A 12,613-nucleotide genomic window follows, 5' to 3' on the forward strand; every position below is an offset into this window, starting at 1 on the left:
TTGGGGAAAAATAGAAATGATAGAAATAAATAAGTAAAAAAGAGAAGTGATTCCAGTTGAGAAAATCCTATAGTTTAACACAAACACAGATGCACACACCACGGAGAGGAAACAGAGAAATTATGAGTGTAAAACGAACCTGCAAGGCAGTGGAGGTGCTAAAGACGGAGACACAGTTGCCTGTGCAGACGAGGAGTTTCTTCCCATCGTTTGAGAAAGATGGTGCTGTTGACACCAAGCTCTTACCTCCCCTAATCATGCCCGCCGAAAGAAGGGGGTACCGTGCGGAGCTTTCCGAACTGGAAGGTAGGGGAAGACAAACACAGCAGAGTAGGGGGACTGCAACTTTCAGGGCTATAAAAATACTAGCTACGGTTTACGCTTCGGGTAAGCTGGGTACGGCCTTGAGCGTCTGGTTTATCCAGTCCTCGTCTATGGCGAACCCTCTCCTCCACAACTTCGACACAATCTGTCCGGCACAGCGAATAATATGGTAAATCTTGTGCGGTTCAGGCGTATTGCTTTCTTTAAGGGGATCGTCGGCTCTTCCAACTCCGACTTGTTGAAGAAGGTCTCTGATTCCCGTCAGGCCTTCCAAATCTTTGCTCGGACAGTGGCGTTTCCTCGTTTGCTGCCCTTAGCAACCGTAACCTGTATCCATATTCCCCTCCCTAAGTCTGCCGAGCAACCTCTTTTCGGTTTTCCCAAAACCCAATTTAAACCCTAGCATCACGTCGTCGCTCGCTGTTCACCCAACGTCACCGTCGCCGACCGTTCCTCTTATAAAATGTATTAAACGGATCCACCGGTTAGGGTTTAATAATAACCCGTTAATAAATGAATCAACCCGAACTCGTATAACCCCGATCCATTTATAACCCATCCGATTCTGATCGGTGAACCCGTTTTACCACCCCTAACTTGTATTAAACTTAAATCCCATTTAAACAAACGGATCATGGATCATCCATCAGATTTCGACCCGTTTTACCATCCCTAGGAAAGAAAGGCTTAAATGTGGCCAGAGGGCAAAAGTGGTATAGTGAGACTACATTTTCTGACGGTGCATGGATAACCCCTCGAGACCAAGCAGAGAAGGGGGTGAGTTTAAGTATTATAATTAGGTTTTCTTTATTCAAAAAAGAAAATAAATAAATTTATTCATACTATAATATTAAAATCAGTCGCCCTCGTTGAATTTTAAATTTTTAATTAATTATTGATTTTGTAATTGGTTGATTTCAAATATTTTTACGGCTAAAATTTTCTTTATTACTTTTAACTCAAATACTACTAATAAAAATGATTCTTAAAAATGTTAATATCAGCAAGATGCTTGATTATTGTCAATTCTTAGGGTGATCAAACTGTCGGTTCGGCCAAATTTGATTAATTAAATGAATTAGCCAAACTTTTTGGTTAAACATAATCCCCAATCAAACTGACAGAACTAGATGTGGTAACCGATTTTTTGGGTAATCTAGTTAATCGAATCTAACCGAATAATATTAAAATTAATTATTAAAAATAAAAAATGATTGTTGTATGGAGCATGAATTGTAAATTGAAATATTTCATAAAATCTAAAAACCAATTCAGTCATAGTTCTTGCAAAACTTGAAGGATGGAAGGTGGAATCGTGGAAGCCAAAGTCCGAACTTCGAAGGGGAAGATTGGATCTAAAATAAAATTTGTCGAGTCGCCATCGCTGACTGTATGCAAAGGGAAGAGCCAAAGACTCGATCACTCGAAAAGGCCAAGCAGGAACGCAAGGAAGAAGGAAGAGTCGAAGACTCAATTTGTCGCTCACTCGAACCCTCGAAGAAACAACAAGGAAGGGAAAAGCCGAAGAGGCCAAGACCAAGAGGGAAGAGGGAAAGGTGACTATCATGACGTTGTGAGCCATCTGCTGATGCCGAACTAGAACTCCAGTAACCGAACGCCCGAACTACTAAGTGCTGAGTGCGAAGACGCTGAATTTGGCCTTTAGGAACCCTTGCCTTCTGCCTTCCTATTTCCTAAACACAATAAAGAGTAAACTAAACAGATTACATTAATTTAGATATACCAAATATCATATAATCTATATTAATATTTAATTATTAATTAGAATTTCGGGAAATTCGGTTAACCAAATTAAAATTTCCCATATCCGAACCCAAAATATTCGTATTTAGAAACCAAACCGAACTGACCGAACTCGATCGATTAATTTGGTTAATTCGGTTAAACCCGAATTACGCTCACCCCTAGTCAATTCTCTCTCTCCTCCAAAATCACTTACAAAGAGTGCTTTTGAATCATTTGAAGGAGCTTCATGATGAAAAGTATTATAGATCACTTACTGTTAGTACAAAAAAATTTTCATGCTCAATTTTTCAGATGTAATGAATATTATGACAAGCTGCTCAAAGTGATTTTGAATCGATGCAATGCGAATAAGTTCACTCTTTCTCTCTATTAATTTTTGGTGACTGACTATTCAATTTTAGTTAATATTTTGGTGAATATATTTGTGAAATTTATTTATTTATTTATTTATTTATTTTTACAAAGATGCATGTGCAGCTGTGAGTTGATTGGGCCTAGGAGTGTGTGGAGGTGGAGACACCATGTTTCGGTGACTAAGTGGAGGAGCTCATGCGGGTGCAGATTGGTGACGTGGCCTTGATCTATGCCACCCCAAAGAAACAGTGATCAGACGGTGGGCATAAGGGCGCACCCGGATTACTGACGTGGCTTTAATTTGTATTATTTCCAAAAAGCACAGATCGTGCGGTTGGAGAGTAAGCATGTGTGGATCAATGACGTGACGTGATCATGTTCATCCAAAGAAAAACATTTTAGACGGCCACGATTTAGCCACATAGCCCCTTGAATGAATGGAAGATAGGCCACAACATGTCGAATTTTGGTGACTCTAAGAACGAACATACTTAAACCTTTTTTTTCTTTTCTCTAATTTTTTCATCCCTCTCTTGAAACCCCTTCTCTTATTTCTTCCTTTCCTCTCTACAAACAAAACCCTAGGGTTTTTGCAACTCTCTTCCTCCCTCTCAAGCTTCCTGCTCAAGTTCTTCCTCGCGAAGGAAACCCTAGGGTTTGTTGCTCTCACTTTCTTCTCAATCTCCCCTAACCTCCCATCTCTGCAACACCAACGAGAAAAAACCCTAACTTATGCTCTTCTTCTTCTCTATTCTGCAACTAAAACTCTATGAACCCCTAGGTTCGCCTCTCTCATTCTCTGTTCTTATCCAATCCCTTAACTTTCACCTCTTTGGTTCTCTGCGAACAGAAGTCCTAGACCCCTTCGAACTTCATCTCAAGAACTACCCTAGTCCCTTTGAAATTTTCCCTCAGAAGCCTTCTTTTGTCTTAAACCCTAAACCCAAACTACCTCTCCCTCTCAACTCACCTCGAAACTTTCTCCAAAAAGGAAATCCCAAAAACCCTAACTTTGAACACTACCTTCTCTGAGATCTCAAACCCTCAAGGTCATATCCAAAAACTTGGGACCCTTCGGTGAAACTACAGTGAATCAGCAAACACTCGAGGGGTGTTTCTAGATTGAGGGTTAATGTAAACCTAAAGGAGGTTCTTTCGGCTTCTGAAGAGGTCACAAAAAAGATGAGTTTTTTTTTTCTTCCTCATTTTGAATTCTTATATATTTTTTAATGTGTATGATCACATGTGTGTGTGATCTAAGTGTGATGTTGTTATGATGTTTCTGGTTTTTGTACGGATCTGAATATGGTTGATGTTGAGGCTTCAGATTGGGGTTAGGGTTTCTGGTCTGTTACGGTTCAAGGACAAACTTGACTCGTCCGAACCCTAACTCGTTGAGTTGATGCAAGGTTGACTTTTGCGAGTCAACCCATGAGGTTGTGTGAGTTTGGCTAGGCTCGAGTGGGCCTGGTGGGTCATTGGGTTGGAGTTTAGTGGGCTCGGTTTGTTATGGGCTTAATGCGCTTTGAGTTAGTTTGGAAATGAATTGGGCCCAGCTTTTAAAATAATGGGTTGATGGGCTTTGGGACAGTTTTAAAATAAGTTAGGGCTAGTTTTAAAATGGGAGTTGGGTTGGATTTTTTTAAAACAATGGGCTTTGGTTGATTTTAAAAAAAGAGTTGAGCCCAACTTTAAAAGGTGGGTTGATGGGCTTTGGGGGTTAGTTTTTCTTTAAATGAATTGGGTCCAACTTTTTTCTTTCAAAGTGAAATGGGCTTGGGTTTAAAAATGAGAGTTGGGCTTCAGGTGCTTTAAAATGGTTTTGGGTCAAAGTTTTAAAAGTAGGCTTTAGTTAGTTTTTAAAGCAACCCTGGGGGTTTTTTTTTTTTTAAATGCCCTTTGGTTGTTTCTCCAAGTAGGTTGGGCCTCAGGTTGTTTTTCAAAGTGAGTTAGGCTTTAGGTAGAATTTAAAACGGGTTTGGGTTATTTCTCAAAGTGGGTTGGGCCTCGACTCTAAAAAGATGGGTTGATGGGCTTTGGGTTAAAAATGATTTTGACCTTTGGTTAAAAGAACGAGAGTCATGCTTCGGGTTTAAAAGATGAGAGTTGGGTTTTCGAGTTTGATGGTTTTAGGCTCAAGGGTTTAAAATGGGCGTCAGGTTCAGTGGGTGGTCGGATTCAAGTCAGAGGATTCGAACCCGAGTACAGCATGTTGGTTTGAGATGCTTGGTGCTCCAGCTCAAGTTCACTTGCGAACTTGAGGCTCGGGTACGGGTACCTGCATTCACATTAGCACACACAAGGTATTGTATAGATTGAACAAGACTGTAAGGAGACCTTTAACATATTACCTTTGTATTTCCTCTCCTCCGGTCTTCTTCTCTAGTGGGTAGGTTTGTGGGTGTTTGCTCAGGATCAACTTCTGGGCTCTACTTCTAGGTTCTGGGTGAGAGAGCACTACGGAGTGCCTTCTCAAATTTTGTCTATCTGAGCTATTTACTCTTGACTGCTCTCTATAACTTCTCTATATGCTTTGGTGATTTTCTCTCTCTTCCCTCAATTTTTCTGCAGAGCTCTCTCTAAGTCTCTCTTTTCTCTTCTCTCAATTTTTTGTAGAGCTCTCTCTAATGCTCTCTCTTCTCTTCTCTTCTCTCAATTTTGCAAAGCTTTCTCTAAGGTTCTCTTTTCTCTTCTCTCAATTTTTGTAGAGCTCTCTATAATACTCTCTTTTCTCTTCTCTATGTGAGCCTTTTTCCCCTTCTAATTGCTCTATCTTGCACTGTGTGAGGCTCCCTATTTATAGGGAGTTTTGGCAGCTTATTTGGCACCCAAATGCTTTTCCTCCCCCTAGAATTCCGTAACCACTTGTCTTTTTATTTTTGTGATCTTGAAAGGCAATATTTTAACAATCTTCATTCTCCATCATTGTGCATGTGTGAACTTTTATTTTATTTTCATATTTTCTGAATTTCATTTAACCTCTCTTGTTGTTGCCTTTTTTTTTTTGTGTAGGAGGCTCCAAAGGTGCTCTCAGCTATTCCAACTGGCAACAGGGGATTAGATATGTTTTTCTATTGTATTTGTTATGTATTTCTTGTATACTTTTAGGAAAATGGTGAAAGAAAAGGGCCCACTCGATACACTTGCCTATTTAGAAGTACCAGAGGCAAAGATAGGAAAATGATATGGGTTATTAAGAAAGAAAACCCTAAAAATCAAAGGAAGAATGGATTCCAATAAGAATTACATAATTGTTTAATTCTTCCTTAGATTTTAGGATAGATTATAAAAGGGGATAGTGATGACTAAATGTGTGGGAAGTGGTATGTGGTTAAAACGTCAAATCTTAGTATATGCATTCACTATACTAAGAACATTAGAGAATTAAGCCAATATGAAAATTCAAATGATATATCCAATCCATTTACTTAACGTATATATAATGATTGGGTAAAATATGAAAAAATATTGGCTATAGCATGCTATCCTTTGAACTGAAAAGGAATGGGTTAATCTCTGCTTGAATGGGACGTTAGTCTCCATATAATTCATATCTTTCTTCTAAAATGTTCAAAGTAAAGGTTAGGGGCTTAACTGGCTATATTATCTAGAACCTCATGCTAAAGTAAATCCACTTCCAAATGGGCAAAGGTATCTTTACTTGATAAATATTTCTTAATGCTTAACTCATGCCTAAATATGAAAATCTAAAGTTAAGCATACTCTGTCCATTACACAAGTTTGAGCTTTTGGGAATTAGTCTTATTCTATATATCATTTAACCATAAACTCATTTTTGAACATAAAATCCTTGATCAATATTTAGTCATCACTCTAGTCATTAGCATTGATTATCATAAATTCCTAATCTATTAAAGTGCTTGTTTAAAGACATCCTTTTATAATCAAATTAGGGGCATCTACTGAGGGATTCGAGCTTTTCACTTAGTCAAATCAAAATATTCCCCCTGTGCTTAAAATGCAAAAATTCTCTATTTTTGGTTCATGCATAATATAGAGACCTAGAGAACTATAGCAATTAAATAATAAAGGAAAAGAGAGAAAAATGATTTTTCCAAGGGGACTCAGCAGGGACTCATCGACGAACGTAGAATATTTGTCGACGAATGGCCTTTTTGGGAATGTCGACGAGAACACGTGTATCGCCAATGAAGAGAAACCAATAGCAGGTTTAAGGACATGCGAGCTCGTCGATGAACCCATAGCCTTCGTCGATGAACTTCCTTCTTGGGTTCGTCGATGGGGCCACGTGTCTCATCGACGAGGCCACGTGGACAACACTCTATATAAAGGCCAAAATCGGGATTCAGCGAGGAAAAATTAAATTTTTTCACATTATCTCTCTCTAGCTTGGTTTCTCTAACTTCTCTCTAGATTTTTGGCTCCCTTTTTCCCCGGTTCAACGTTCGGAAGCTGCCACATTGATCCTGAGGAGATTTTCTACAAGTTTGCTAGAGTAGATTGCTAGTTAGGTCAACTTGGGCACCATCACAAAATATGGGTAAATTGGTTATTTTAAGTTGTATAAATTATTGGGTATTTTTGGATTGAGGGGAATGTGTTGGAAGGTATTATACTGGTGTTTGTTGATTTGTTGGGGAAATGTAAATTTCAGGGTGTTCATCCGGGAACACACAGGAATAGGTTTGGTTAGATTTGTAGGCTTTTCAGTAAGCCAAGTAAGGGGATAAATTAAGTCAGCATTTTTCATGAAATTATTTATTAATATAGAACATTTATTTTCAGAAATTACATATGTTATAGTATAGTGTTTGAGAATACTGCTATTGAACAGGAAAATAGATTTAATACATTTTATCAGAAAATACAATTTCAGATCATATTTTATGTTTAAAGTATTACTCACATTTGTGCGGCACGAGTATAAATTTCTATGAAAATTATGTTATATCAAAATAATATAATTTTTCCAAAATAAGCATGCTACGATAGTTTTCAGAAAAACCATAAAACAATATAGGAACTATGGTTGAGAATATTATGTTAAACAGTGCAAAAATTTCATGTTCAGTATGTTATGATATAGTTGGCGCAGATGCCGTGATTTATAGCCGGTGCAGATGTCGTGATTTACAGTCGGCGCAGATGCCATAATTATGCACGTTATGTCAGAAATCAGGAAAATATTATCATGTTAGATATTACTTTGAAATATGAAACAACTATGAATCAATAATATGAAATGTACTATATGTTATCATAACTCGGATGACTTAGTTTAGATTTTAGAGCACAGTACCGTAACTATCAAATCAAGTTCAAGTTCAAGTACAAGTTCATGTTAGTGCTACCACACATCTCAGATAGAGTGTGGGAGATGACAGCAAATGTGGCTTTAGTGTAGTGCAGGTGTCCCCCTGGCAGTCCGGACCAAGTGGGGCAAGCCCATCGTACTTACAGACTCATGTTTGACTTAGCGTGGTCAGCTAGCCAATGCTAGGTCCCACCTACAGGCCGCACAACCCAATCATGTGGGGGTAATACATGACATTAGCTAGCTATCCATCTTGGGTATTATTTCAGTATTATACAGTTATAAAAGATGTTTACATGATTACAGAATTTAGTACGTTATTTATTATGATATTATGAATCATGTTTTACTCAGAATTTATACTATTAGTTTTATCATATACATATATATAGTATGTACAGTTCATGTTTAAGCACGATAATAATCATGTTGCCACACACTGATATTAGTTTATCTCCCTTACTGAGAGGTGTCTCACCTCACATTACAAACATTTCAGGGAATCCAAATAGAAGGGCGGATAGAGCTCCGCATTAGTAGAGGTTGATCGAACTACCCTGTTAGAAGGGTAAGAAGTTGAGCTAGGGTTAGATTGATTTTTGGGTTATGGCCTAGGGTACTTTTTTGGTCCTTTTGTGTATGTTTATATATATATATATATATATATATATATATGACAGATTTAGTATAAATCTAGTATTTTACTCGATGTTGTATGACATGTATGTAATTTATGTTTTTCGCTACTTAGGTATCAGAGATATATAACAGGTACATCCCCGGTACTCATGGGTCCAGGTTGATCATGACTGTATCAGTTTAGCAGGATATCAGAGTTATTATGAATGTTGTTATGTAGGAAAAAAATAAAAATAAATATGAATATGTGTATAAAGTAAAAATAGGCAGGTTCTTACAGTTTGGTATTAGAGTTTAGGTTGTTAGGTTCTGTAGACTTTAGAATGCTGCGAAAACAATACCAGAGTATAGAAAAAAGGATTCGAGGTTTTGTTCTGCAGTGTGGAGGAAGGACTTTCGTGGTGGTTTCTATATCTTTTCTGGGGTGACGATTTCAGGAAATTCATAGTAAACTATTGTCGGGTTGTGTTTCTAAAGTGTAGGACCGAATCTTGATTTAAAATAAGGATGTCAAGATAGTGGTTAAATATGTAAATTTTAAGGATAAGGTCCCTAAGCCATGTTTATTGTCTTTTCAGGATGGACCCTGGGGGTGAAAGTGCTCATGCGAGTGGTAGTGAGGGTGTAGGGCCCTTAGGTGCAGGCGGAGGTGATTCAGATGCGTTATTACGTAGTGTAACTCAGTAGGTCATAACTAAGATTGCATGAAGCTCTAGGGAGTAGCGAGGCCCATCTACAAGCCACGGGTGTACGATAGAGAAATTCACCAAGATGAATCTATTAGCCTTGGTGCAATCCCAAGAGGGGGGGTGAATTGGTATTTTAAAAAATTCCCTACTAGGTTAGACCACTAATCTAACAACAGTATCACGTGTTGACCTAATTGGGCTTTTCAATTTTGTTTTGATGATAACAAAATGAAGGATGATTTAACATATATTGTTGAGTGGCGTTATTTCAGGTCTAAGTCTAAGGACACTCACAGTTAATCATGGAAGCAAGCTAAAGACCCATGTCAATCAAGTGAAAGCTTCTAAGTATATTGAAGCAAATGAATGACAAATGAAGAGTTTAAGGGCCAAGTAGTCTTGAAGTCACAAGTGAGTCTCAAGAGGTTGCAAGACTTAGTGATTAAAAAGATGTTACTTAAAAAGACATTTGTAAGTACTTCAAGTCATTGCTATATAGATATGTGAAGCTCCTTAAGATATAAAGACTTAAAGAATACCACTTGAAAAACTCTTGAAAATGTTTTTGAAATATTATAATTAAGTTTTTCAACTAAACTAGATTTTAAAGAAATAAAAAAATAAAAAATATTTGAAAAAAAGGACTACCCAACCAACAGACTCAGTACCCAGCCGACTGACCATATTTGTACGTGGTTCAGTCAGTTGACTAACAGGAAAACTTCAGCAAAGTTAACTGTCCAGCCAACTGACTCAATGAATGGAAAACGCCCAGCCAACTGACAGTGCCCAGCTGACTAACTATTTTGAACGTGGTTTAATCAGCTGACTGACAATTTATCATAATTAATTTTTGAGAGACAGAATGGTGTTAGCCGCCTGTTCAGTCAACTAACTAGTGAAAAATGACCCAGTCAAGTGGGTCGACCAACTAACTCTATAGGGATTTTTTAAAATTCAAACCTACGAGGAGTTTTTCAAAATTGATTCTCTGATCTAATATTTTTTGAAAAGTTATCTAAATGTTTCATGTTAAATGAGGAAAATTTTCTATAAGAAGTCTATAAATATCTCCTTTACTCAATGAAAAAAAAAACATTCAAGCAATACACATTTGCTATGCTAAAACTCTTTTAAAGCTCATTCTTGCTCACATCTTTGTTGGGGGGAAATTCTACGAAATTGCTGAATTAAAAATAAGGGTTTGGTTCTAAGTCACATCAAAATCTTTGAGAAAGAACCTTTGGTCACTTCTAAACCTTGAGCTTCATATTTTCTATTTAGTTTTGGTTTTGAAGTACATTTTGAGATTTAACTTGTACAACTTGCTCTGTGGTTGAGAATGTTTTTGTACGTAGAATTATCTTGTACCCTTGTAGATTGTGACGATTCCAGGATTGTCAGATCATTGTCTAAGGGAGGGAATATCAGTTAGACGAGAGGTGCTGCTCTCGTCTAACTGAAGGAGTGACTAAACGAGGGTATATCGTTTGGAGATGTGGGCTCTAGCCCACTGAAGAAGTGTGTAAAGGTTTTTGTTCCACCCAGAAGGAACAAGGTATAGTGAAATCCTTAGGTGGTTGACCTAAGGCGAGGACGTAGGCTGGGGTAAGCCGAACTTCGTAAAAACAGCGATGTCACTCTCTTTTCCTTACTCTTTTTAAATTTCAGCAAAAATATAACATGTGTGGATGTTGAAATTCTTTCAATCATAAAAATAATGTATATCGGAAATTAACTAAACCAAAGCCTAATTTGTTTTTGGGCTTGCGGAAATCGAAAGGGAGTACGTTTGTTAATCAATTTTTTGCGGAAATCGTGAGGAAGTACGTTGATTGGTTAACAACTCAAAACCTATTAGCTGAAGGTTTATTTAAATTCTGATCTTGAAAAGGTGCTATTTTAATTTTCAATTCAAAAGTCAACTACAGGACTTGCACCTTCATATACAGGGCTGCTGAATATTGCAAATCAAAATTGATTACTTGCGTTATGGTTGTTTTGCTTGAATAGTTAATTAATTGGTTGTGTTTATTGTGGTTGTTAATTGAATAGAGGAAGTTAGTGCTTGTGTGGATTGCCTAATCAACAAAAGTATAAGAAGTCTTTAAAGGATTGTAAAAAGTTAAGAACTCTTAAAAAGATTTTAAAGAATTTTAAATAACCCAATCCACCCCTCCTCTTGGGACTACATCTTAAGTTTCAATTGGTATTAGAGTGCGGTTATAGCAAATCCTAACAAGTAGCTATATAAAGATCTAGATGGCGTAAATAGGAGTAGCTCCCTTTGGTGAGGGTCAATCCTCAACTAGGCCACCCATTTTTTGTGGACTAAATTACACTTTTTGGAAGCAACGAATGAGAAATCGGATCCTCACTAAACTAGTAGATGGGAAAGAAGTACCTAAAGAAGATAAAGAACTAATTGAATCATATTACAAAAAGCTGCAAATTAACTTAACTGCAGTAAACGCCCTATACTGTGCACTTGATACAAGTGAATTCAATAAAGTAATGGCGTGCAAAACAGTTAAGGAAATTTGGGATAAATTAGAAGTAACCTATGAAGGCACAGTAGATGTTAGAGACAATAGAATTGATATGTTAACTAGTGAATACGAAGTTTTAAAGATGAATTCCAATGAAACTATAACAAGCATGTACACTAGGTTCACACATATCATAAACTCACTAAGTGCCTTAGGAAAAACATATTCCACCCATGAGATGATTCGAAAAATTCTAAGAGCACTTCCACCTATTTGGGAACCGAAAGCCACTGCAATAACAGAAGGTAGGAACCTTAAAATTGCTTCTTTAGATGAACTAATAGGTTCTCTACTCACATATGAAATGTCAATGTCTGAAAGGAATGGTAAAACCAAAGCTCAAGAATCTATAACATTCAAAACTTCAAAAGAAAACTCTAATAGTGAAGAAGAGATGGATGAAGATGAACTAACCTTCATATCTAAGAAACTTGCAAAAATCCTTAAAAGGAAAAAAGAATTCAAAAGAAGAAACCAAAATTCCGAATCAGATGAAGAAGAAATTAGTAAGAAGAAATCAAGAAATAAAATTCCTACATGTCATAAATGCAACAAAACTAGACATATAAAACCGGAATGTCCACTACTTAAGAAGGATTCTAAAAGGAAAAAGGCAATGAAAGCCACTACGTAGGATAATCTAAGTACAAGTAGTTCTGATGATGAAGAGATTGCCTATATGGCATGGAATGACGATAAAGAACATTGTTCCTCATCCAAATCGGAAAATGAATATGACAGTGCTTCATCTAATGAATCCAATGATGAGAGTATGTTATCTTATGAAGAACTTCAAAATGATTTATTCAAAGTTCATAAGATGTTAGTTAATGTGACTAAACAATACACATCATTAAAAAACAAGAATGAAGGAGTTACGAAAGAGTTAGAAACTAAAAATCTTACTGAAAAGGAAAAAGATTTGAAAATCAAGAAATTAGAAAGTAAGAATGAAAAATTAATGAAAGAAATAGAAGATCTAAGACTCCAAACTT

At 36.9% G+C, this 12,613-nt stretch overlaps 1 protein-coding gene across 1 annotated transcript in view; it reads right to left on the bottom strand.

Annotated features, from left to right (window-relative positions):
• LOC131168447 (uncharacterized) overlaps positions 1-782 on the bottom strand; it is a 49,698-nt gene extending 48,916 nt beyond the window's left edge. Inside the window, exon 1 of the mRNA XM_058127876.1 lies at positions 140-782. Coding sequence (XP_057983859.1) covers positions 140-259 — 120 coding nt within the window. The 5' untranslated portion in view covers positions 260-782. The remainder of the gene's footprint in view (positions 1-139) is intronic.
• Between the last annotated feature and the right edge of the window lie 11,831 nt (positions 783-12,613).

This window comes from Malania oleifera, chromosome 11 (genome assembly GCF_029873635.1).
Source record: "Malania oleifera isolate guangnan ecotype guangnan chromosome 11, ASM2987363v1, whole genome shotgun sequence".
Classification (NCBI taxonomy): Eukaryota; Viridiplantae; Streptophyta; class Magnoliopsida; order Santalales; family Ximeniaceae; genus Malania; species Malania oleifera.